At 40.1% G+C, this 27,401-nt stretch overlaps 2 protein-coding genes across 6 annotated transcripts in view; both read left to right on the forward strand.

Moving 5' to 3' along the window:
- emilin1a (elastin microfibril interfacer 1a) overlaps positions 1–14,354 on the forward strand; it is a 28,683-nt gene extending 14,329 nt beyond the window's left edge. The window contains exons 2-12 of the mRNA XM_011491763.4: positions 4,292–4,408; positions 6,248–6,447; positions 6,894–6,993; positions 7,113–7,221; positions 7,305–7,481; positions 8,240–9,505; positions 10,365–10,779; positions 11,062–11,178; positions 11,305–11,322; positions 11,419–11,553; positions 12,646–14,354. Coding sequence (XP_011490065.2) covers positions 4,292–4,408; positions 6,248–6,447; positions 6,894–6,993; positions 7,113–7,221; positions 7,305–7,481; positions 8,240–9,505; positions 10,365–10,779; positions 11,062–11,178; positions 11,305–11,322; positions 11,419–11,553; positions 12,646–12,965 — 2,974 coding nt within the window. The 3' untranslated portion in view covers positions 12,966–14,354. The remainder of the gene's footprint in view (positions 1–4,291; positions 4,409–6,247; positions 6,448–6,893; positions 6,994–7,112; positions 7,222–7,304; positions 7,482–8,239; positions 9,506–10,364; positions 10,780–11,061; positions 11,179–11,304; positions 11,323–11,418; positions 11,554–12,645) is intronic.
- A 798-nt stretch (positions 14,355–15,152) lies between these two features.
- Positions 15,153–22,434, forward strand: ankef1a (ankyrin repeat and EF-hand domain containing 1a). Of its 5 annotated transcripts, none has more exons than XM_011491762.4 (11): positions 15,153–15,363; positions 15,838–16,057; positions 16,515–16,676; positions 18,242–18,441; positions 18,535–18,684; positions 18,762–18,885; positions 18,966–19,782; positions 19,936–20,162; positions 21,022–21,170; positions 21,838–22,059; positions 22,140–22,434. In XM_011491762.4, the coding sequence occupies exons 2-11, from the start codon at positions 15,868–15,870 to the stop codon at positions 22,308–22,310; spliced, it is 2,412 nt and encodes an 803-aa protein (XP_011490064.1). In that variant the 5' UTR covers positions 15,153–15,363; positions 15,838–15,867; the 3' UTR covers positions 22,311–22,434. The 5 variants fall into 5 exon arrangements, with proteins under 5 accessions (XP_011490064.1, XP_020570354.1, XP_078798830.1 ...); XM_020714695.3 differs by having other exon boundaries at positions 21,904–22,059; XM_078942704.1 differs by having other exon boundaries at positions 18,771–18,885.
- Positions 22,435–27,401: the final 4,967 nt, after the last annotated feature.

A 27,401-nucleotide genomic window follows, 5' to 3' on the forward strand; every position in this document is an offset into this window, starting at 1 on the left:
GCCATTAAAATGTTAGAAAGGAGGAAATTAGACAGTCAGAGCGTAGTTTGTGTGGACATCGTATGGACGTCTGACATGCACTAACGTATCACATGCATACTGTGTGTGAAGCATTTGTGCATGCTCAGTTGGAGCCAGAGCACGCACCTCAGTATTGACTATGGTGCTGCATAAGGGTACCGTACGACACCATCACTCATACGTCATAAGTACCTTCCATTAGCCACACAATACTTCGCGATACACTTACCCCACGCAAGATGATGGTAAGTCCGATTTTTATGACGATGGTATGTTCCATTTTCATAATGTCCCTCAAGGTGGGCGCACAAACCTTAGGAGATCTGCAAGACACACCCGCACTCCTTTAATGCTACATTCACACGTGCGTTTGAGCAACTACTTTCAATTATAAGTCTATGTAAACGCATGAATATGTGCGTTTTAGGCTTCCGCGTTCAAAACTCTCGTGTTCATGCATTGCATCGCAAGTTTTTAAGTCGGTTTTTTGGCGCTTTGCGTACAAAATGCATGGCAATTGAGCAAGCACCAAAAGTTTAACCAGTTAAAATTTGGATAATCACGGACAGATTTGATAGTAACGTATGGATTGTGTCCTTTTCAAAACACGGAAGTACCAACCATTCGAAAGTGATCATGGAGAAGAAATTGTTCCCCAGCTGGAATTATATAACAATAGAGCTGCAAAATAAAAGTCAGGAGCAAGATTCACGAGATTTGCACCACTTTGACTTTGTGTACCAAGCCTCTTCCAACTGTGAGTTCTATTGGGTAGCGACAGACGTGTGAACACCATGTGCTAAATTCCCACATTCAGCAGGTTCTTGAATGTGCCACACATGCCCAGTGTGTACGTAGCTTTGACATGCTCCTCTGTAAGACCCTCCATGGGCCCAGACAACCCAAAACCCACAGCAGCCATACACGTCAGCCCCCGTAAGGGTGCATGCAACTAAAGCTTAAGAGGATGGAGCACCTTTACAACCTTAAAAAAAAGGTCTGCAGGTCTACAAAAGACCTAAAGGTTTTTATGCACTTAAAGAAAATCTTCTTCAGTAAGACAGTTTCCTTTTTGACAAAATACTTTACTTTCCTCTTGAACGAATGTCCTTTTAGGACTCATTTATGATCTTTACTTTTCACTCAGTAAATGTGTGCTACATACAATAGCTCATCAAGAAGCTTTAGCTCCTTTAAAGTGCTAAATATGGGTAGTAGCTGGTTTTATTTTGTGCAGAGATTTCTTTTTTCAGAAGTTTTGTTTTAAACTTAATTTGCATTAACGTTTAGCCTTACCCATCTGCTGAGTGAAAGCCAGTCCCAGTAAAGGCTGACAGATGACTTAGCTTCGTTCTTTTTCCATGTTGGGTAGCAACTAGTCATGAAGAGAAGGAGGCCACAAGAGGTTCAGGAGGATCAAAACACGATAACCTCTTCGTGTCAGCGAAACACTCTCTGGTATGAAGCAGAGAGGGGTGGTCCAGGAGAAAAAAGGCAAAGGAAAGGGTGGGAAGGAGAAAAGAAGAAGAAATGAGAAGCAGATGATGAACAGAGATGGACAGTAAGAGGAGCAGGTGCAAGAAAAAAAGTAAACTATGAGAAAAAGACATGTTTGATGAAATAACGAAAAAGAGGAGCAGTGACAGACTGACAGACATGAAGACATACCAAACCTGGAAGCTTTGTCAGCATGAAAGAACTCTTTGTTTTATCCATACAGCCCTAATAGCTCTATTTAGATAAATAGAAGACACTAATGGGCTATAATAACCATCGAAACTATGTTTTCTGAGAAATCTATTAAAAAAATAGCTTAAAAGTGCTTGAGGTTGTAATCAAGAAAGAGATCCAAAGTTCAGCAGAAGGAACGAGCAGAAGACACGCTGAGTGGGAATGTGGGAGTATGGGTGCTGGAGCTTTTACGCATGTTTACAGGACAGTTTCTATTAAAGCTTCCCTCTGGAGACATTGGAGACATACATCAATAATACTTGACTTTGGTCCACAAGCGTTTCAGAAAGCTTTGACTATTTCTTTATGAAGAACTTAGACGTTCAAAGTGAGGATTTTAATGGTTTTTGACCTAACTTTAGTAAAGCGTAAACTTTATTACAAGGATTGTTGAAAGAAGAGTAAAATGTATTTAAAGGTCACAAAATGTGGAAAAATGTTAGACTTTGTGGCCATGTGAGTGAATGACAATCCAGCTGTCATCGTGGTTGTTTTTAAGAATGAATCCTCTAAAAGCTTGTCTGAATAATTAGGCCATCACTTGATTTTTTAAAAGACCGTTGTGAGTTAAGTGCAGGACAGGCAGAGTCATTCCACTAACCTGATGCAACCAGCTGGAAAAAGGGGAATTTGAAGCACATTAAGCCTTAGTCACAACTGCCCTTATCGGTGGATACAAGCTGTGTGCAGGAAAACAAAGGGGCAAACCTGTACAGGGCAAGCAGGTGACCCCAACGTAATATCAAGGTTGTAGAGCGCTAAGCGATGCCGTAGAGTAAAAATTTTCAAGCTGATTTACTACGGGCATGCTGCCAGCGACAGGTCATAGTGAACACTTATGCAACACGGAAGGGTAAATTAGGGGGGATGTAGGCATGTCATACAGATTTTTCATTTATCGTAACACCCCAAGTTGTGTAAAGGAACGCAAGGAACCCATTAGTGCTGTTCACGTGACAAGTGTGTTGTCCTTGTGTGAAGCCTGACTGTTGTGAAAATTTAAGAATCAGAGTATAGTTTGTGCAGGCATCCTACAGGCACTTCATGTGCACACCCTGTGAGTGCGGCATTCATGAGGGTTCAGTAAGAGGCCAGTACTCATACCTTGTATGTCATAAGTTTGGGCAACGTACGTTAGCCTTACAAACGCTTCACAATAAACTTACTTCACACACATTAACGGTATGTTCCATTTTCTATGATGTCCCTTAAGGTTAACTGCAAGACACACCTGCGCTCCCCTTAAGATGCTGCCGTTCCTGTCTACAGTACAACCCCCCATGGGCCCGAACAATCCAAAAACCTGCAGCACCCGTATGGGTGTGTCTGACTAAGACATTAGTTAATAGAGCGCAGAAATGATACTAGTCAACTCCTATACACTGGTTAAGGTAAAAAAAAAAAAAAAAAGGTACATAAATAAAAAAAATGAAAAGCTTCCAGATCTAAGCTAATATGGGTAATGGCTACTGATTTATGAACTTACTGATGGACAAACAGTCATATAATAACTGCCAAAGTCCAAATTTATCGAATTTTTGGTGTCCTAAAAAGCGTCTAAATTACAGAGGAGCAGATGAGCAAAGTAGCCCAAAAAAAGGGTGTCTATACACACACGAAGACAACAAAGACTGTCTGACCTTAATGCATCAGCCCAGATGCGGCTTCTAGATTTGCCATCAGTCCTGGAGAGTTTGCCAACAAACATCAACGCAGTGATCCCTTTTCACTCATCACTTTGTGCGATCGTAATAGATGCTGACACAAATCGGTTATCTCATGTCTCAAGGCTGATGGATGCAACAATGCAGGCGTAGAAAGACTGAAGGGGCTGATTGGATTGTTGTTGCCTCCAATCTGCCTCTTTGTTACCACAATTAATGCTGCTTTAGAGCAGCTATTGTCAGTGCTGAGCCATGAAAGCTAAACAGAATTGTTAACAGTGTTTTTTATTTTTATTTTAAAGGGGCCAACTTAAACCTTCGTAGCAATAGTTTTTTGCTGAACTTTTGTTGAAATTTCATTTAAAAATTGTTTATTTTTACATGCGAGCCACTGAATTGCTCTTTTATTTGGACAGACTTGCTGTGAAAATATTATCCTCCATTCACGGTGGCAGCGTGTTTGCGTGGGTGGGTGGGTGTGTTTGTGGGGGCCGGATAACATAGAGTTGAAAGGGCAACACAATGGCTGCCTTTGTTGAAGCTTTTGGGGTTATCCTGACCCCATCTGACATTTGCACCAGTTTCTTCAGAATGTTTGCCCCAATTTAGGGTTGCAGATTTCAATCTCAAAACTCAGACTGGAGCCCGAACTTAAAAAAAAAAAATCAGCAGACTATTAATTGTTTTTGACTTTTTCCTCTTTCTTGACCAAAAGCAAAGAACAAAACCAGATTTTATGCTGAATTTTGAAAAAGTGTGATAAACAGTTTGGGTGTTTGCGTCAAAATGTCTAACTTGATGGATGGCAAACTGGCTGCTGTTAACCAGTTGTATTTGTGACGTTTTCTCTGTCCTGCTTGGGTTTGATTATGCAGGAACTGGTGTGCTTATGTAGTGACACGAACCGTTAGCTGTGTGATGGAGGATGGTGTGGAAACCTACATCAAGCCGGACTACCATCGCTGTACCTGGGGCCAGTGTCCTCGAGTAATGTGAGTACCTCTCTTTCTGTTTTTACAACTAATTGACTTTTTAAACAGAATTTCAGTGTTTCTTCTAAGTAGTGTCCCTCAGGGTTTTTTTTATACTGAATTCATCCATTACAGAGCTGCACTTTTGTGCATAAATAGACTCATGATTAATATCAATATTTAGTTAACTTCAGATGCTTTTAAGGAGGCACTCACTGTAGCTCACTGTAGCTCAAAACAAACATAGGAATTTCCATTACAGCTAATCCAGCTGCAAATTAAGTGAATGAAATTTTCCCAAAATGAATCCTGGGTTTACTGAGGAGCTCCAATCAAACACCAGCAATGTTTTGGTCGTTTGAAGTCTGCTCTGTTGTTTGACCTCGGCCCTCGCCTCTTGATTCTCATGCTTGCCAGGGGCCTCGGTGTAAACCTGGACTATGCTAAGAATGAAGCCAGGCACCACAGCCTGGCCTCTCAACTCTTTACGAAAACATCTGGTTTTTGGCTGCGCTTCCCATCTTTTGAGTCTCTTTTTTTCCAAACTTTATCATTTATTTCCCCAGTCTATTTTTATCTCATTGAATTTGGCTTTTCTAGGGGGGTTAGAAAAGCCACAATAATGCTTTTTTTCCCCCTTTTTTATTGGGTTAGAAAAAGTGTTGCATTACCAGTGCAACAAAAATATTGGAACTATCCAGCTGTACAGTTTTGATCCAGATGCCAGCTCACGAGGAAAACGACGACGTACATGGATCTGTTTGTCTACAAACGAATGCATTGGAATGAATTGGAACAGGGAGCTTGTGGCTCGTTGACGGTAGCACCCACCTCACAGCTACAAACTTCTTCCAACTGAATTTTTTTATCTCCTCCTAATTCATAACGATTTAAATAGAGAAATGCAATTTTAAGCTTAATTCTCTTTAAATATGTTCTCCATTACCAGAAAAATTACCAATTTATTGCATTCAGACTTCCAAAAAGCTCTATGTATTGGCTGATTTGAAACACAATTTTATTTTAAAACTAAAACAAAGAACTTTTCCCTGCTGTTTTTAGCATAAACATTCAACATTCTAACTTGCTTACCATAAAAATAAAAACCTGTTGATGTTCTGATCACATCTTTCAGATAACAGCCTCTGTAGTGCGGGGTGGAGTTGTTATCAGCCTGAAGTGAAATAATTCAGCAAAAACAGGAAACTGAAAAGAAACGTTTACTTTTAGATGTTTTGAAGCTAATCGCTATTTCCTACTGACAGAAAACTAACTAAATTATTGATTTAAAATAAGAATTATTATAATCAAAATGCAATTGAGCTTAATGGTTAAATTGTGTCATAACTAAAGTGACATTCACACTCCAGCTCTCTGAGCCCCATTATTTTTTATTTTTTATAATATGCTAAGATTTTATATTAAAGTGACTGTCGTCCGAATCCAAACTGGTCTGTATTGACCACCCATGCCTGTGCTTTCCTGTTGTTTTAGAATTTAAGCATGTTTTAAGAGTAAAACAGAATTGTTCAGACTAAGTTACTATTAGATTGAAATTTACAACTTTACACTGCTGCAATTACAACTCTTCATCTTTTTTTTTAACACTGTGTTAAACATCTTTTACTATTTGACGTTGGTTTAAAATTGAAAGCAAGATGAGCCAAACACTTCCCAGCTTTCTTTCAGGCGTACAATTGTTTCTCCTTGCATCAAAGTTCAAGTGAGCTTTCAGTCGAGCTAATGAAGAAAATCCCACTTGTTTGCAACTTTTAATTTGTATTTATAGCACATTATATTACATGTAAGTCAGTGATAGCTGCAAAAAACTCACCAAAAACGAATGAAATTCTTTCTCAGGTACCGCACATATAGGAGGCCAAGGTACAAGGTGGCTTACAAGATGGTGACAGAAATGGAGTGGAAGTGTTGCCATGGTTACTCTGGGGAAGACTGTCATATTGGACCACAAGTGACACCTGACAGCCAAGGCAATGGTGGGCAGCCTCAAGTCACGCAGACCAGCCACAACACAGGAGGTGGAAAGATAGGTGGAGAAGGTAAGATTTAGGTGAAGCTTCAATTTATTAAATGTAGGAGCACATGAAATCAGTTATTTCCAAAACACCTTTGTGTCTGGAGATAAATAATAAATAAATAAAGCATGGTTGTAGAAAAATTATCCTGTCTAACCCTTTAACACCGACGCTTTAGCGCCAATGTTGAAGTTCTTTGAACTCTTCAACCGTTTGTGCAAATAAGACAATTCCAGCAGATTTTGAAACTGAGAAACGGTGTTAACACGATGAATGTAAATCAGCTGATCATGACATTGAGAAAAGGGGTTTCGTGCACTTTACGTTAGAATACCTTGCAATTACGTTCTTGCGTAAACGGTCAAAGAGTTATTGTAATTTAAAGAGCATGTGTTATCTTGCTGTCGCCGGCGACAGTTTATTTGTTAAAGGGTTAAGGACACCAATGACACGTTCTTATATTTGTTTAGATAACTCGGAGAAGTTTCGCAATCTGGAAGAAGCCATCCGAGGTCTAACCAAAGACCTCCACAGTATGCAGACCACCATTAATGGCATTAATCAAAGACTGTATGTGAAAGCTTCTGTTGCTCTAGTTCCCCTGCTTAACTTCATTTTTGCTGTTAAATGGAATTCAAACTATTTGTTTGCTTCTGAAACCTGGGGAAGCTCACTGTTGTACTTTGCAGGTCTGACTTGACTGGAGTCGTTATCCCTGCTGACTCAGCTCAGGGTCACATGAAGGAAACCATTCACAATATCCATACAAAGCTGGACCACCTCTATAACAGAACACAGGTAATCTATGCTGCATGACTTGAGTCACACACAGTCCTAATATATAATTCAAGCTAAAAAAGTAATGTTGTTTTGCTTTTTAGGTTCACGATCAGACTCTTCTTCACATCAACAACCACTTGGTCAACGGACAGAGCAATGAACTGGATTCAACATCTGGAAAAGACGGAGCAATATTAAACCACCACCTAACTACACTAAAAGAGGAAATACTGACAGAGCTGGAGAGAAGGGTGTCTCTGTCCTGTTCTGCCTGCCAGGTGAGAATCTCTTTCTGATAATCTAGTACCAAATTTACTAATAAAACAATGTGGCTGCACAGTCTTGCTGTTTTCTCATATCTAGTGCCAGAGCGCAGAATTGATTACATTTGGAACACCTAAGCTACCAGCCCCTTCTGCAAAAGACTTTCTGACATGATCTTTGATTTGATATCCTCAGTCATTTTCTTGTTTATTGTGACAGTCATGCTATAAAAAGCTCACTAATTGTTCCATTTTGTCCCACATGAGATTTATGTCATCAGCAAATATGATCATCTTTTTGTTCTAAAATACAGTTGTGTAAAAAGCAAGCGGGATGAAAATAGCTAATGGTTTGGCATTAAGCTTTAATGATTCCACTGGATTAGTTTAATTGTGTCTTGGCACCGCAATCAGATGTGCAATTCTTGCGACCATTGTGACTATCTCCCTGTCACACTTCCTTCTATTTATACACAGACACCCCACCTCGACTTTAATGTACACCCTCTGGACATTGGAGCAGTAAAGTGAAGGATACACAATTGTTAGTAGTCTGACTGCAAGAATTCCTCTTACAATCAAAGAATTGAAGACTGTTGCCAGTTTTTGATGGACCAGATAATACAGTCCGATTGTGTAGGTATTAGAGAAACTGCACAACTGCAGGTCTTTGATTGTATGATTCAAAGAACACGGACCACATTCGGTTTGGTTTCTCAAAATCATAATTCAAAGCCTGTTGTCAGCCTGCTTTATGGTGTATTTTCTTTCAGGTGGGTGTGGAGGATGTGAGACAACAGCAGAGGAAGGACAGGGAACGAATCGAAGCACTGGAGAAGCTGATCAACTCCATTGACCAGCAGTTAAGACAAGTTTCCAGCAGGGAGAGCTCTTACCAGATGTGCTGCAGCACAGTCACAGAAGTGGAAAAGAAGCTGACGGATGTGGAAGTCAGAGTCACGTCTATCGCAGACAAGTGCGACACAGTCAAAGGACTGCTGGATAAAGAGCTCGCCGACACGGGTGGTGGGAAGGGGATGGTGACAGAAGAGCGTTTCAACAGCCGGTTGAGAGATCTTGAAAAAAGGGTTAATAACACGATGAGGAAGGCAGAACAGAGGTGTACAAACACTGGAACCAGTGTGAAGGACATCATCCAGAGAGATCTCATCCAGTTGCACAACACGATAAACAGACGACTAGATGATTATGGTCACAAGATTGAAAAAACAGAACTGGAAGTGTCTGTTCTTGAAGACACAGTCAGAGACCACAGCCGCCGGATAGGTCAGCTAGAGAATATTACAACGTTCCTTGACAGAAGGCTAACGTCAACCACAAGCATATGTAATGAGACATGTGGGCACAATGGAAAAGTTTCAGCTGCTGATAATACCATGAAAACATTGCAATGGAAGGTTGTGTCCAACCAAGAGGAAATCCGAAAGTTTAACACCAAGCTGGACAATTTATTTGAGACAGGAGACTCACTTACGGAAAGAGTGTTCGACTTAGAGAACGATATCAAAAGAGTAACGGCCATAACGGGAGACAACGGTGAACGCTTTAACCGCATCGTCACCGAGGTTGAAACATTGAGCCGAGATCTCCAGGAGTGCTCCATTTGCACCAGTGTAAGGCAGGACCTGCTCTTCTTCAAAAACACCACCACCAGGGCCTTGAACAACTGCCTGCTTGACATCACAGACTTGCAGAGAAAGGTTAACTCCAGAGAAGACACCTGCTCTCAGGTTTGCTCCAACCTTCAGGAGGAGGTCGGGCGACTAAAAGAGGAAGTAGAGAAATGTACGGGACAGTGCAAGACTAACATGGATGATCTGAAAAACCGTCTGGATGGTCACACCTTCCACAATGGAAGATTGGGAGGAGAACTCAAATCCATTCAAGGAGATCTAGCTAATGTTTTTTCTACATTCAACTCCATCAATAGTACACTGAAGGGCTTAGGAAGGACAGTGAAGACTCATGGGAAGACACTGACGGATCTGACCAATTCAAAAGACCGCATTAGCTCTGAGGTAAGAAAGTTATGTAAAATAAATATGCTTGAAGATTGCAGGTGTAGGCAAGTTTTAATTTTTGAATAATAATCACTTAAATGTTTAAATCCATATTCAATTATGAAGCTACAGCATCTCCCTAAAAATTCTGTTGTAACTTTGCTGTGAGGGGCTGCATGAGCAACTGCATGATGGTGTAGTGGTTAGCACTCTCACCCAACTGCAAGAAGGTCTTGGTTCAAACCCCGGCTGGGTCTTTTCTGTTTGGAGTTTGCATGTTCTGCCCATGCATGCATGGGTTTTTACTGAGGACTTCTGCTTCCTCTCACAGTCCAAAAACATGCTTCTTAGGTTAATTGGTGTATCCCTTAGATGTGCATGTGTGTGTCTGGTTGTACCCCTGCCACAGACTTGCGACCTGTTCAAGGGGGCTTGGTTGGCTCCAGCAACTGCGTGACCCCAAAGGGGATTCAGCAGGTTCTGAAAATGGATGGAAGGAACTCCTCCATGTTTTGTTGTCCAGCCCTGAATTTGTGCGATAAGTCTTGGTAGTGTCATCTAAGCCAAGCAATTTGTTTTACTCCTTAGTTTAAATGATCTCTGCTGAGTTGAGCTTATGTATTTGAAAGAAAAATTATACTTCTCAAAACTAATCAAATAAAAATTACAAATCTTATAAAATGACTGGAAACGGCTTGTAACTCCTCTAACAAATCCTAAATCTGTGCAACAGTTAAACTTTCATAAAGATATGCGTTACATTGATTGCAACAGATATTGTTTAGTTTCTGTGCTCTATATTTGCATGTTTCGAGTACCTAAAAACTATTTAATGACATTTGCTCATTCTTTTGATAACATTTTCATCATCTTGAAGGTGACAAACCTGCAAGAGAAGCTGACAGAGCACATCGATGAGTCAAAGATTCATTTTGTGGGCCTCGGCAAGGAGATCCAATTGATAAGGAGCAACTACATCACAGAGGTGGAGGGGTGTCGGCAGTCCAGCGAGGGTGTGGACCGAAGACTCTCCGAGTTGGAGGGAGTCTGTGGACGCTTGGACTCCTTCTCCGACAGTCTGGATAGGATCAAGGACGGCCTGAACAGACACGTGACTGGCCTATGGAGCTGCGTTGATGGACTCAATGTCACAGTGACGTCTCACGGAGTTATGATTGACAATATACAGAACGTCCAACTGGAGAATGTCCACTCCAAGATACACAGTCTGAACTCCTCTGTGTTGGATTTGGGAAGACAGTTCCGCGTTTTCACAGCACAGGATTTTACGGGTGAGTTATAGACGGCAGGATCATGGGAATTATCGCGTGTGAAGGAAATGAACTCGCTCAAAAGATAATAACACACTTGGCTGAAAGTGAAAACAGGCCAAAGGAAAGAATCTTAATCTGTCTGCAGGTTACATTCTAGTAAACATTAGGACAGAAAGCTTAATTCAAGTCTTAGCTGGAAACGTTGCATTTTTGTTTTTCTAAATTAAAACTATGATTGTTTAACTGAAGTGATATGTTTTTAAGCCTTGCTTTATAACTGTTAATGTTGGTTTCTTCCAGGTACACGTGGTCCACCTGGGCTACGTGGAGAGAAAGGTGACCGTGGCCCTCAAGGGCGTATTGGACCCCCAGGAGTAGTAGGACTTCCAGGTTCAAGAGGCCCACAAGGACCCCCAGGTAAAAACAAACAGATGGTTAAGATGAGATCAGATTTGTAACTTTTTAAATGTAAATAAAGAAGATTGTAATTTTTGGTTGACATTCTCATCAGTGTTTTCTGTTTTCTTTGTTCCCATTTTTTAGGCCTCAGAGGAGAACAGGGTAGGTCGTTCTTGCTAACAAATCAAAGCACCCGAGCATCTTTGATCTGTAATTCACACTGAATCCTCCTCTTTGTGTTTTTTGTTGTTTGATTAGGACCTGCAGGGTCTGACGCCCATGTGCCACGCCTTTCTTTCTCTGCCGCACTGACTCGCCCCATGAGAGCTTCAGGGACCATCAAGTTCAACGATGTCTTTGTAAACGAGAAACAGTCCTACAATCCCCAAACAGGTGAGTTTGCAGACCCAGTGGAATCAATAAGAGACATTGAAAATTATAAGGCTTTAGTTTGAATAAAGTTTGGTCCAGGAGCTCTGAAAAAGGGCTCTAGACCATTTTTATATTGCAAAAGGGACGGGGCACCTTTGTGCTCCTAAAAGCTTTTTTTTAGGCCGCATGCTTTCAAACCTTAGTAAAATCATTTGGGTGACTTGAACCACATTACTGTACAAGCTTGCCATCATAACAGTACAACTTGAAATGTTTCAAAACCGTAAACTGCTATGCTAATTTTGCGTCTTTATTAGCATTTTTGAAACATTGTTTTGTTAACTTCTGAGATTCTACAAATTATTTAGCTGATTTGGCGCTAGTTTTTGGATTAGTATTATTTTGATTTCAATTAACCTGATTTTGGTTTCCCTACAGTTTGTTCAACTTTTTTACCATTGAGCTTTTAAGTTCGGATATGATTATTCATATAGTTCTACTCACAATGCACTTTATGCAGCTCTTCACTTGTGCAAAACACCACTCTGAACCTTTTTTATAAAATAAAAAAGTCATAGTGGGACTTAAAGCATCTTTTTATGGCATTTTTCTGATGATGGAGGACATATATTAAGAAAGGTTTAAAATTGCATTTCTGAGTTTTTCTTTATTCAAATCGTTGTGAATCAGGAGCAGATGAAAAAAATACAGTTTGGAAAAAAGCTTATTTGTGACTTAAAAAATACGCTGGGCGAGGGGGAGGTACTTTGTGCAAACGGCCCTGCCCACAACTCAGATTGAATTTCTAATGAACTACTGCTGCTCTGCAGAAACCATGTCCAGTTATTTGGTTTTGGCTAAAGGCGGCGTAATCATGATTAAAAGTCCACTGGAAAAGCTTTTACAATAGATCAAAAGATGATTAGAGTGGGTCCTTAAGATTTTTTTAGCTAATTTAGTCATTTCTCAAATTTGTTCAGTTAATTTAGTGTTTAAAAATAAAAAATGTAAGAAACGTCTGCATGTTCCTGTCTGTTAATGTGACTTGTGAGTTCATACAAGTGGAAAGTGATAAATAACCGCTCACGCCCTGATGATGATTCCATCCTCCAGGTTTGTTCACGGCTCCTGTGCCCGGGAGGTACTTTTTCAGCGGCATCCTGACGGGCCATAAAAACATGAAAATTGAGGCCGTCCTGTCCAAATCCAACGTCGGAGTTGCTCGAGTGGACTCTGCAGGATATCAGCCCGAAGGCCTGGAGAAGCCCATGGCGGAGACCAAACACATCCCCGGAGCTCTGGCCGTCTTTAATATCATTCTGCCGATGGAGGCTGGAGACACGGTGTGCATTGACCTTGTAACTGGCAACTTGGCGTACTCATCTGAACCTTTGACCATCTTTAGCGGGATGCTGCTGTATGAGACCAATTGACTGGATGTGGCATCTCAGCTTTTCCCCTAAACTCTTGTTTTTCCTATTTTTTTTTTACTTTTTTGTTGTTGGGCCCATTTTATGCTATAAACCTAAACCTCTCATCAGTTACACCTTTAACTTCCAGCCTCACCTGTGTAAGAGTAAAAAAAGAACTAAGAAAAGACTTTATTTTATGGGCACTACACATTTTTTCCTATTCATTTGAACTCACAGCTCCATCCCAAATACAAACAAATTCTAAAATAAAACAAAGTGCCAACTGTCTGAGAAAAATGCAGAAGGGATAGAGTCCAAACCACTAGTTTTTTGGAAAGAAGTACACTGATGAAGTCACTGACAGTTGGGCTGAAAAACTTGAACAATAAAACCATTTTTGGACATTAGCTATGACCACAAACAAGAGGGAAGAATGAGGAATTTGCCTGTGTCCTTATAAGGGACACCTAAAGACAGCAGAGGAATAAGACGGGGCAGCTGTTGCTATCAAGCTGTCGTGCAAAAGAAATTTTTGAAGACCCACTGCCATCATCTTTTGAGCTACCGTATTTTCTCCACTCTAAGGCGCATTTAAAAGCCTTCAAAAAATGACAGAGCGCCTTATATAATCTGGAGCGCCTTATAGAAGAATTGAATCTGGTTATGCTTACTGACGTCAAAGTTATTTAGAAAGCAACACAGAGGAACTTTTCTTACAAGTTCCAATCATGTTTGGGTGATATTGTGAAGATGCTAATGTGGCTAATGTTTTCTTGGACATAGTTTCTGCAGAGCTACAGTAGTTCATTAGAAATTCACCTCTAAATTGTGGGCGGGACCGTTGCTAAGAGCAACATGGGTTTGAGGCACGCCCAGCGTATTTTCTACTTCACAAATAAGCCCTTTTTCAAACTCCCTTTTTTCTTCTGTAAATTACTTTTAATTTTCTTTATATATGTCGTCCATCGTCAGAAGAATGCTGCAAGAACATTTTAAAGACACCTAAAACACAATTTTCATTCAAGTGTGTCTTTCAAGAAAGCGAACAGTCATACTGAAGCTAAACGCTCTCGATATATGAGTATTATTTTTTTGATAGATGGTCGTCAATGGATTTCTTAAGAAAGCTTCACATAATATTTTATTTTATTTACGTGCAGCATCACAGAGTGTTTAAATCACTACAAGGGTGTTATTGGTGTTCAGGTCAACTGTAAATTTTTCCTTGCAAGACAGATGTGTTTTTTTATAACAATGTCAGATTGTAAATATTTGTCAGTGTTTTTTTTTTTTTTGCTCTTATAAGATTTTTATATATAAATGAACACATCACCTTGTCTGGTACTGTATATGTTTTTAATGTTTTTTTCTGGTTTTTGTATCAAATACAGATACCCAGTTTTACACAAATCCTGCACAGTTTTCAGTTTCTTTGCTAAATGGGGAAGCAGATACCTGTTTTTACACACTCCTATGCATATTTTGGACTCCCTTTATTTAGTCTGGCACACTTTCAGCCTCTACAAATACACACAGCCGGACAGACTATTATTTCTGGTTTTTGTTTAAACTCCTCTCATCTAAATCCAGCAGACTAAATTTAGGTAGGATATCAAGGAGATGGTTAAAAAACTCCTTCCTTTTACAGCACTCTAGTGACATCTAGTGTTAAGAACCAGCTCTACATCATCAGAGGTGAAGCTTCTGCTTGTTTTCAGAAAACAAGTACATTTTATATGCTAAGGGATATTTTCGTGATTAGACATCTAGAAAGGTATAGGAGAATCAACCTCACACCAACTGGCTGAAACACACCAAATTAGATCTAAAAAGCCCAAAACATTTTGATCTGTGTACTTGGGTCTACTATGGGTCTAAATAAAGCCGTTTTGTGAAATCACAGCATAAAATAAGACAAGATTAAGGCATTAGCCACTGAGGATGATGTTAAAAAAAATGTCCTGAAAGCTGCTGCCACATTGCCGATCGCAAAACTAGGGTCAAAGTGGCAACACCCATGAAAAAAATGAATCTAAGTTGTGAGCAGAGAGTGTATGCCCCTGAAATCCTGCTTTTATATATAGTTAATAGTTGGATATCCTCCAAGAAACTTTTATAGCACTGTAGAACATTATTTCTACACCTTCAACAGTGCTTGCCATTTACCACCGTTTCTGTAAGCACTTGAATGCAGCACGAGGCTCAGACGGACGGTACGTCATCTGCCGGGTTCCGCTCCCTTCGTTGCCATGTCAACGACTTTGTTTCCTTCGCTACGGTTAAAAAAAAGTGCAAGTTAAGCTTTAAAGTTTAACCAAAATTGATGGTGCGTGGCGGGAAACGCATATCTTCTGCGCGGGAGTACGAGCGCGTGCCAAACGAGGAAGAAAGCTCGGTCGGTAGTTTCTATTAGCTGCAGGTAAGTGATTTTTTTTCCTTGGAACTCTTGGAAATTCTATTTATTTTGTCAGTGCTTACATTCTTACATTTCATTCCCACGTCAGCATGTGAGCTTTAATAGAACAAATTATGTGTTATAGTCAAAACAACCATTCATTTTTGTTTGTGTTTATTTATTTTTATTTCGCATGGTCCATGCATTTTAAGGAACATATACATATGTGTGTGTGTATATATATATATATATATATATATATATATATATATATATATATATATATATATCACTATTATGATACAGGGTTGCAGGGTTGTTTTTTTTACGTCACTTGTTGATATATAGTCAATCCCATCTTCCCTTGCTTTTGTCAGCTTTTGTTGTTTGTTTTGTTGTTGTTTTATTTTTTGTGTTTTTTGTTTTGGTTTGGTCTGTTCCATCTACCCTTGTGTTTTTTGGTTTGGTTTTATATTTGTGTTGTGTTCTGTTGTGTAGTGCATTCATCAGCTCCTTGGTGCTCACAGAATGAGCGACACAACCATCCTGGACCGTCTGCAGACCTTGCAGATCTACCGGCTGCTGCAGCATGTTCGCAACCGAAATAAGGAGGAGATTGAGAAGATGCTGAAATTTGGGGTTGCAAACCTAATTAATCTAAGAGACCCTGAAAATGGCTTAGTGGCACTTCACCTGGCAGCTTCAGCCGATAATCTGGGTAAGACGTGCTGTAAGAGGATATAGATCTGCTCCAAGTAGACATTTGTTTCTCTCAGATCTTTATCTCAGTTAATATCAATGAAGTAATCCGAAATTGAGATGCTATGTGTTTAAAGTTCCACTTCGATCATGTTTTGATCAGTTGTAAAAGCATTCCTAGTGGTTTTGTATTTATGATAAGACATTTATCATAAATATGATATTTATGACAAGAAATACTAAAACATGCTTTTTTTAAGCGTAATTTTGCTCCTATATCATCAAAAAAAAACAGAACAAGAACATGTTGAAAACACTGAATCAAAGTGGGCCTTTAAATCCTCCAAAAAGGAAAATTTAGAACGTCCAGCAAGGATATTGATGACTTACAGACAAAGTAAAAGGCAAACCAACAACAAAAAGCTCTTCTTCTATGTCCTGGGTGATTTTAGGATGTTTCATTTTTGAAATCACAGATCTAGTGGACTTCCTCCTGTCTCGAGGAGCACATCCGGACGTCCAGGATAAGGGTGGCCACACGCCGGTCATGCTTGCAGCCGAGCTGGGAAGTGTTGACATTGTAACTCGGCTGAGCCACAGTCAAGCTAACATGAGGATTGTGGATTCTGCTGGCAAAGGTAGGCCTCAGCTGCTGAGATGTTTATGCGTAGAAAAACATGTTGACTTTTAGAAGAACATTTATGGTTCATGTACAAGTCGTTCAAGTAGAGGTGAGAAGGAATTTTAAAAGACATATTTTCTGCGTAGGCAGTTTGAGCTTTCTATTTACTGACCTGGACCATCAGGATTTCCAGTCATTGTTTTATTATTCATTTTTATCAACTAAATTATTGGGTTGTTTTTCTGTGATGCAATTATTGGGGCTCCTTGGTCTGTCTTTGTTGCCATGGCTACAGGGCATCATCTTTATAACATTTCTCTAAAAAATCTTTCTTTTTTTTCTTTTAATTAACATTCAGCAACATTTAGTAGATCATTACTTTACATGATCATAAATGTTAATGATTTATGGACAAATAATTTCAAAAAACTGTTATTACTGAAATTTTTATGACCAAAAACACAACTGTAGGAATTTAAAGTTTTGAAAAGTAGACATTTTTGTGAGTAAAGTGCTTTCAGTGGCAGTTACAGAGCTTAGGGATTCCACGCTCTGAATTTAAGAGTTTTTCATCTCAAGTCAGGTTATCTGGGCGGCTCGCTTATCTTACATCTCATGAAAATGCATGCTCTTACTCCTTAGATATTGATGAGTCTGCAGTACCCTTGGAAACTCTGCTCATTGAGCCTAATGCTCCTTGTGCCGTTTTAATTGCCCCAATGGATCATTTCCAGCTCAGTAAATACGGGAAGTGTCTATGTAGTGGAGAGGGTGGCACACTTTTATGGGTTCACATGATAGTATACTGTTGTGTGTGCTCTTCTGTTCGATGTGCAGTTTTGTTGCTTTTTTGTTTTTTTTATTCGTGACAACATTTAAGTGTGGTGCCCACTCCGATTATTCTAATTACAGATCAAGTCTGAGTGCTGATCCTCCGTGTTGAAACTAACCCGGTAACCTGAGAGGACTTGCTCCTCAGAGATTAGTCCAGCCTCACCCCTGTAAACGCACACGCGGCTGCGCACACCAATCTTTCTTAAAGGATTTTTTTTTAAATCATTTCTTATTTGCATCTGCAGAAAAAAAACAGACATTAATTGTTTTAAACATTTAAAAATGAATTTATTAAATTAGCAATTTATTCATTTTTTTTCTTCCACCTGAGTTTAACTGGCTTATTTTTGGTTGTAAAGAATTTAAAGACCCACTCAGATGAAATTTTTTGGTGTTTTTAACCTGTTCTTGTAGCATTTCTTTTATGAAAATTAAGCTTAAATATTTATTTCTGAGCATTTCTTTATTTAAATTGTTGTGAATCAGGAGCAGACAAAAAATACAGTTTAAAAAACGGCTGATTTGTGGCGTAGAAAATAGGCTGGGCGGGCCACAAGCTTCCTTCACAATCTTTATGCATCCACTTGTAGATGACTAGATCCATGTACGTCTTTTTTTTCCTCAATTGAGCTGGCATAAAGATGATCAGAGTGGTAAATGAAATCAAATTAGTTCTGGGTCGAGAAAGTGGAAACATTTTAAGCCCCTCTCCTGAGTTCATTTTTGCCATCTTTCTTTGCCACTTAGGAGTTCTGTTCTACTGCATCTCCCCCAAAAAGTCCCATGCCTGCTGCCTGCAGGTGGCGCTGGAGAACCAAGCAGACGTCAACAACGTTTCCTCAGAGGGAGTTCATGTCTTCCAGCTCATGTGTGAAAAGGCCCTTGTTTGCACCCCCATATGTCTTATGATGGTAGACGCTGGTGCAGATCCAAACGCCAAAGATACGGTAGAAAAGAAAAAAACAAAACTAGATTCCAACAAAGGCTACATTATTTCTGAGAAATAGGTGGAATATTTTTGTTTGTTTGTTCCCTTGCAGAAAACTGGAGTCACAGCTCTAATGGAGGCAGCTAAAGCTGGATCCCTGCAGCTTGTTAGAGCCATTCTCAAGAGAGGAGGAACCCCAGAGGCCTTGGACAAAAGGCGCTGCACTGCGATGCACTACGCTGCCATGGGGGGCTTTTTTGAGGTGTAGTAGATGTTACGCAATGAAATCAATCAATAATAAAGTAAAAGAAAATCTTCAGAGTTTTTCAGGTGTTTTAGGTGATTCAGGTGCTGTCTGCATACTCTGCACCCATGAATGTGATTGATCTGGACGTCTGCTCGCCCCTGCACTATGCTGCCGCCTCAGGCAATGCTGACTGCTGCAGGTTTTTGGCACAGAGAGGTGATGGAAGGAAATGTATTTCTGTGCTTCTGCTGTATGGAGCACATTTCTGTTATTCTACTGTGTGGTCATGTTTTCAGGTTGCAACCCAAAGCTGAAGAACTTGAAGGGTTCGACGCCTAGTCAGATAGCCAAAGAGCGCGGTCACAAAGCTGCGGTACAGGAGCTGAAAACTGCAGAGAGAAAACAGGGGAATGGCAAAGCATCGAAAGGAGGACAGGCCCCGACTGAACTCTGGGCCCTGACTCTATACGACTGGTCTCACGAGCACGAGGCAGAACTACGGCAAGCTTTTGGGGACGAAACGGTAAACCTGCACACCTTCATGTCTGTGCTGACAAAGCTAAAGGCTCCGGTTAGTCCTGACAGCCTCCATGCAGTCATCTCGGCACACGACAAAAAAAAAGAAGGACTCATCAACACCGCAGACTTCATCAAAGGTGTCAACTACGTCAAAAAAGATGTCCTTCTACCATCGCGCGTGCCAAAAAAGGGCAAGGAAGAAAAAGGAGGAAAAGGAGGGAAGAAGAAGGGAAAATGTACCCCCCCCTTCCCCATCTTTATCCTCCCATTAGAGAAGATGCCCCGGCGACCCAACGGTGGCCCTCCCCTGTTTATGATTGAAAAATACCACAGCCGTTGGGATAGCCGCCGGTTTGACAGCAAACACCCACCAGAGCATCCCATCATGAACGATTCGATGTGGTACATGGACAATCCTGACACAGAGTACGTCGACATCAATGTCTGCGTGGAAAATGGGGATCTGGAGACGATGGACCTCGCCTTCAGTCAGGGAGTTCCTGTGGATGTACAAGATACGTTCTTCAGGACTCCTATGATAACGGCCTGTGACAGCGGCAGCTTGGAGGTGGTTCAGTATCTCCTAAGCAAGGGGTGAGAAGCTCTTGCTGTCCTTCACACTAAACTAGCTTGTAACAAATAAACAGGATGACAGATTCTTTTAATAAATCTTTATTCGCACGGTGTGCAGAATAAGAATTCCGCAGATTCTGTCAGTCATGTGACAACCATACCTGCTCCTGACAGGGCGGATGTCAACAGGGGTGACCAGTTCTTCTGGACACCTATCCACCATGCAGCTCACGCAGGACACGTGGAGATCGTTGAGCTGCTAGTAAAAGCCGGAGCTGATGTCAACGCCCAATCCCTGGATGGTGGAACGCCCCTCGTAAGGGCCATTGAGTGCGGTCAGTCCTTATGTGTGCACTTCCTCGTCAAGGCAGGAGCCAACGTTTACCTGGAAAACAAGAAAGGTACGACTTCCAAAGCTGTCCAGACATTTGGAAAATATGTTGGTTTTATGTGCTCACATGCAAACCCTTCTAGTACGGTGGCCCTGAAGTTCAAATCACCCCAACAAATCACTCAACGCAAAAGCATATTGAAGATCACAATCTAAAAAGCAAAATAAATAATTAAAGACATCAGAATTAAAAACAAAATTCCAGAATCCAAAACACAATAAAAAAATGAAACAAAATGAAAATAAAACATTTCTTAAAACAAAAGTACTTTGCAGAAATAAAAAAGAAATGTTGAAAAACGAAACACAAAAATGTCAGTCCTATGGTACATCACTGATGGAATGACGTTTGTCCATCATTTCAACTTAAAACATATTTGGCATAAAGAGATACAGGATTTGCTCCGTACTAATCATAAAACTTTTAACCCTGCATTTGAAAAAACTCATCATCCAATCAGTGATGTCCCATAATACTTATCTTTTCCAGTTTCTTACTGTTTTTTTTTTTTTTTAACTTTTTATTTATTTATTTATGAAAATCACTTGTTTTCAAGAAAATTTTCATTTTATTTAGTTTCGGTTTTTAAATTGTTTTTTGGTTTCTGGACTTTGGTTTTGATTTCTTAAAATATGATGTTTTTTATTATTTGTTTTACTTTTTTAAAGTGTTTTTGCATTAATTGATTTGTTGATGGGATTTGCACTTCAGGGCCACCGTAATCTAATCTGATTAAAGCAGAACTTTCCAAATAAGTGTACATAATTGGCAGAAAACTTCAGAACATTTTTAAAAGTTAAAGTCTTTTTATGGGTTGTCCTCTTTCTTTTACGTGTTACACTTATCTGTCTGTTCTGTTTACTTGCAGGTCAGAACAGTCTCCGTGTCGCTCAGGATTTTGGAAACTCCACCATCATTGACATCGTGAAAGCCAGGATGAGATCTCTGCCGAAATCCAGTGGTAGCATGGAAGACCCAGGGGTCAAATCCCAAAGACCCAAACCTGTCAAAAAGAAGGTACCCAATTAAAACCAGCGTGAAACAAAACACTCTCCAGTCTTTGCATTTTCTGCTTTACACTCTACAGCTTGGACATGTTTCTTTTCCATAATGTTTGCCTGCTTTCATGGCTTCCTCTCCATTACTTTTTTTTCTTCTCATGACATGAAAATCAAGGTCTGTCATTTTGACAAAATAGGGTTCATCAGACTGGGACCAGTAAGTGATATTAGGATCACTTGATCACTGCTGAAGCCCATATAGACACTTGAATTTGATCTGGTGCACTACAGAAAACCCAAACCAATATAGGTGTCAGATTTAAGCAAATGACACCTGACCAATAGTTCATATATTTTTAACATCTGTTACCTTTTCAGCTACATTTAGTGTCATGTGTGTAAACAACTAAGATATTGGTTGTTACCATTATTAGTAAATGTAGTATAGTTTTATAACTCTAGTTTTAGTTATTATTAATTCGACTATTTTTATATTGTAGTTTCTAAAGATCTTTGTGTTGAACAAACTAGCTTTAGAATTTTTACCCTCCAATATTGCCACAGCTTCAGCTTTCTCAAAATGTCAATTCTTCTTTTGAGATTCTAATTTTGTGTAGTTTTTGTGAATTCCTGATCTTCCCTGCCTGCTTCATTTCTACCAAACCTGTCCACCGTGACACAAGCTGGTCTGCTTCTCACTAAACGTTTCTGGACCGGATGTGGAAAGGTCTGCATTGTTGTTGCTACAGGCCGTTGCTGCCGAACATGCAGCACACACAGACACTGTGACAACAATGTCAGGCAGCAAAATTGTGCAGTTGGATTTAAGGAGCGTCAGTCTTCAGAACGCTAGGATCAGAAGCATGGAAGCAAACCCGGTGGACATCACTTTTCAAGCAAAAACGGTACTGCTGACAGTTTTAGCATGAACTCAAACATGTATTGCTTAATTAGAAATGGCCCCTGATTCTCCTGTGTCTCGTAGGTTTGGGGAGAGCCCCCCACCACCAGCCAGCTCCTGTCAAACATCCAGAGACGAAGGACACCTGTAACTGTCGATGTAGACTTGGAAGATCTTTTGATGCCTTATGGTCAGAGCATCCACAGGAAGATTGTGGAGCTGTCAAAAATGAAGGACCTCGTCCTCCTGCGCTGACTTAAAAAATAGATTCATATCAGTTTTACTCCTCTTGTAATCATAAAATATTTAGATTTCATCATGTAGCATATAAAATTCACCTTTTTGTCTACAGTTAAATCATAAAGCCTATAAAAAAATACTTCTTACTTCTGTGTTTTTGTCTGCTGGAATGCAGCCTGGTGCTATTACATACATGAATCAACAGGGGGTGCTGCATGGCAGGTTTAGATCCATGTGCTTTTGTTTATCAAGTAGAAAGGTTTGAAACTCAGAAGGACCTCTAATGTTTCCAGCACAGAAATGCAGCAAAATGGCAGCCGTGTTTTTTACTGTTTACATTTTTTTAGAACTGTTGAACAGATCAAACGTAAGCGTCTTAATGTAAATGCCTCAGTCTGAAACCGATTAGTACATTTATGAAGATTTTTAAAAATCATCGTAGTAAAATGTACTCAATATTAAGTGTAACGTCTCATTAAAGTTTCACTTAAAATTAGATTAGATGGTCGTCAAAGTCCACAGAGACAGTTATATAATCACACGTGCAGGGAGGGGGGATGGGGGTGCAACGTTGCAGACAGGATGGTCCAAACAGTCACAGCAGCGTTGATGAAAAAGACGCAGGGAGGGGGGGGCAATGGCGAGCAGAGTTCTACGGCTGAGGAACGCCGCACAGCCAGTCATGGCGGGAACACAGGGATGAAGGATGGAGAGAAGTCATGGCAAACATGTGAAAGCGAAAGGGAGGACGAAGGGGGAGCAGCAGAGGGTGACTCAGAGGATGCGAGGAGAGGTTGGAGGAGTGGGTGGGAGGAGAAGATGAGGGCTTTTCTAGCACAAACAGCGGCTCACAGGTTAGAGGGAGTAAACAAGGCTGCAGGCTCTGATTGTCGGCTGTGACGCAGTGTGTCTGACAGGGCGTGGGCTCAGGCTAGTGTGGTCATGCAGTATGTGTGTTTTTCCAAGGCATTTTGTTTGGAACAAAAATGCTTATTGGATAGATAGAAGAATTTGATTGAGCAAAAATAGATGCGCAGTGGGCTAAGATATAAAAAAAAAAAGCATCTCTCTCTGCCAACTTCCAGTCTGAGCTCCAATCACTTTGTTCCAGCAGCACTGCAGTCTCCCTGCACTGCTTACTCAGCACACTTCTAACCTTTCACTTCCCCAAAACACCCTTTGGGATCCACACACCCCTAACATTGTTGCAGCCATGCTGTTTACAAGGGAGCCAAAATATGCCCCGACATGATGTCCTGATGCATTCAGGCTCTTTCCCTCTTGCCCAGTCATGGACTGAAATGTACACATGCATCGTGTGATCTGTATCCCACTGGAAAAAAATGACATGGAGACACATTTAGACGGTAAACATTTACAGGTTATACTTTTTTGTAAATGCCTTTTTAATGTGAAAAACCATCGGTTCTGTGCAAAAGAGACACTAACTGTAAGCAAAAGTGAACAGCGGTGCTCAGCAAAACTATATTGAAGACAGTTGAGACACAGTCCAGATGCTGCCTTACCATCCATTATTAAGAGTGTACAGAACATGACAGCATAGCGTTTTGTGTGTGTTTATCATTGTTTTGTTTCCTCTAAAGGTAGGTTATATGTTTTCACGTGTTTTTTCTTTCCCAGCCATTCATTATTTATTAGTCCTGCCTCAAAAGCACTGTCGATCTTTAGCTCTTTAGATCTAAAACTCCAATTTGCTGCAAGCATGGAGCTTTTATTACAGGAATATCGATTCAGATTTCACAGCAAGGCCAATAATGCTGTGTGGTAAAAAGAGGTTTGGGCCTCATCTCACATAAAGCAGTTCCTGCGATTCTTGGGGAAGACAGCCAAAATGATGTATACCTCACAGGATAGATTACAGCTGCAGAATATTAATGACTACACCACTGTGTGGAGAAAACAGTACAAGAGATTTTGTTTACACCTTTTAAAATCTTTGTTTTTTTCCCACAAGCTTTTATTATGATTATTCAAATCCAGTTTAATGTTAAACATCACAAATATAGCTCAGCTTTGTTGTCTGTTTTCCTAATAGTACCTTTGCATTCTTGGGCTTTAGTTACCTTTACTTTAGCATTTCGTATATTCTTGTACAAACTGGTTGTGGTGAGACACCTAAGATTTGTTTTTAGGATTAGACATGAAACTTTTTTTTGTTCATAAACTCTAATGGTTGTGGTAGATGGTCAGTGATACTCGGTGAAGATTGATAGAACAAAAATTGTTGGATTAGTATGAGTCTAGTACTCTGATTAGCAGGCGAAGCTATGGGAGAACTCAACAAAGCTCTATTATTCTATAAACTCTATAACAGTTGGGAGGAGTTAACTTCTGTCAATATGGTGGACCTATTTTGGCTCAATATTTTGCTGTTGTATTTCTCCGGTTGCCAACAGATATTTGTGACACAATGCACAGACAGTTTTTCTTTGGTCCCAACGACATTGAGGTGAACACAAGAGGAAGTCCCCATTAAACAATAAAAACAAGAACCCAAATCCAACTTCAGGGCTCTTTTTGCCATCAGAAATCTATGGATGTCAACAGAGAATTGTCACACACTGCATGTACACAGTTTGTCTTTGATCCTGAAAGATCCTGAAAGTCCTTATAATGCACAAAAACAACACTTAAGCCTCCATTTTATTACTGACTTAATCATCTGATTATCAATAGAGATTTGAGACACATTGTGTGTGTACATTTTGTCTTTGATCCCAACAAGGTTGAGGTAAACACAGGAGGAAGTCCTCATGAGGCAAAAAAACAAAACAAATACGCTCATATAATGTCAGACTTCATCAGCAGCTTATTTTGGGGTTTTATAAATCTAATTAAAAGGTAGAAAATCTACAAGAAGATAGGAGATATTTCCTGTAACTTTCAAAATATTAAAATTACAAACAATTTTTTTTTAAAAAACAAACCAGGAAGTTAAAGTCATTATTTACCGTGAATTTGTTTATCACTTATAATTGTCACTATATGTACAGGTACACCAAAGACAGAGTCAGCTGCAGCTTTTTTGTTGCCTGAAAAGACCTAGATAGCGACAAAAAAACAATTAGCTCAGCTGAAGCATCTCTAAATATTTATATGTTCTTGATGTTATCTTAAAGAGTTAAGAGTTGCTGCAGGGTGCATCTCATATAAAAGTAAGTGAGGTTTTTTTTTCTACAACAGCCAGAGGATGATGAAGATGAGTTCAAGGAAGTGTGTTTACTCCAAAACAGCCTGGGCACAGGCAAATTTTGGGTCATGGTATTTATCTGAAAATTTCAGGTAAACAACTAGTTTTTGGTATAAATAAATAGTATTTAAATAATCTTTTAGGGAGTAGCAGGAGAGAAAGGGTGCAGACAGATAAAGCCGGTGTTTTCCCTGAGTCGAGTTGTTACCGCAGAGCCCAAAGCTGAGGGGGATTTTTTTTCTTGGCCAGAGTTTTGTTATGCTGCTGCAGCAGTTGCACCACTAAATCAATGAGCAGTGGAGGAGAGTCAGCCTCGTCTGGGCCTGCTTCACTGCAGTGGAGACTTTTTTATTCTTCCCGCATTCGCTTCACAACGATGGACCTCTTTCTCTCACTCTAACTGAGGTGTCATCTATCCGTTATTGCCTAGCTCTGCTTTCTCGTGCCCTCATCTTCTTTTTTTTCCTCCAGCCAGGACGATGTTTCTGATACAGAACCTGGCGCCCCACTTTCCGGAACATATTTGGCAACCTTGGATGGAGTTGTCCAAGAGCTTTGCAGTCTGCAGACACAACACAGCCGGCCAAGAACTTCACTTTTCTTTATTAGCTACAACACCATCTGCCAAACAGGGACTCCACCCAAACACTTACAAATTTGACTGTAAATCAGTTGTCAGGGTGTGAGATTTGCATAGTTAGAAGGTCGTTTTCATTATACTGAATTTATATAATCAGAAGCTAAAATTACCTACAAAAAGTAACATTAAAATACAGTTTTTAGGATTTTAAAGAAAGGCTGTTAGTTAATTCATATCATTTTAGTGAAGTAAATGGATGCTGATTTGGCTTTGTATAAAGACACCTGGTGGTTACAAAGTGAACGGCACCTGTCTTTTGTTACTTCTGTTTTTCCAGAAGCTAAAGTTGTTAGACTTTCAATTATGTAACAGCAGCTCAATTTTGGCGTCTAAACATCATCAGAACAAGTTACTAAAGTTCAATCTAACACTCCAGAATCTAGTTGTTAATGCTGGGTTCACTTTTTTAAGGCTTTTCGGATGTTTAATTTAAAATGTCAGCCTGCAGTTTAAATGTAGTGAAAAACATCACTTTTATGTTTTTTCTACCTTTCATCTTGTGTGTGAAGTTTTGCCTCGGCCTCCTTGTATTTGCTGATCTACTGTGCTCCTTCAGTACTAAAACCAAACGTCTTGAACATTTTTCATGCCATCTGTTACACCAGTGGTCTTTAACTCTTCATCCTTTTTTCATCATTCATCTTCTTAATCGTTTATTCCCTTTCGGGGTCACGGGATTGCTGGAGCCTATCCTGGCCACTTGGGCGTAGGCAGGGGATACCCTGGACTGGTCGCCAGTCTGTCACAGGGCAGAATATCCTCAATCACACGTCCATTCACTCTCACACTCACGGACAATTTAGAGTTGCCAATCAACCTATGAAGCATGTTTTTGGACAGTGGGAGGAAGCTAGAGACCCCGGAGAAAACCCACGCATGCACGGGGAGAACATGCAAACGCCACACAGAAAGGTCCCCTATTGATGTAGTTTTTCATGTCCCCCAGCCGGGACTTGAACCGGGGGCCTTCTTGCTGTGAGGCAAGAGCGCTAACCACTGCGCCACCGTGGAGCCCATCATCATTGGAAAATGCTTAAAGAAAATTTTAAAAACACATAAAAGAAAAGCATGATTTTCAATGGAGTGGGTCTTTGATAAGAAAAGTTGGGAGATAAAATTCAATAATTCTGCTGTCTTGTCTAGAACAAAGTTTTTAGTTTTTTTGTTCAGAAAAAGCTTTTTTCCCATTCACATGAATTTCTTCAGGCTAATTTATTTTGTATTCCTATACAGACACTGTTTTCATCATGTTTTC

This window comes from Oryzias latipes, chromosome 24 (assembly GCF_053564925.1).
Source record: "Oryzias latipes strain Hd-rR chromosome 24, Olatipes_Hd-rR_3.1".
Classification (NCBI taxonomy): Eukaryota; Metazoa; Chordata; class Actinopteri; order Beloniformes; family Adrianichthyidae; genus Oryzias; species Oryzias latipes.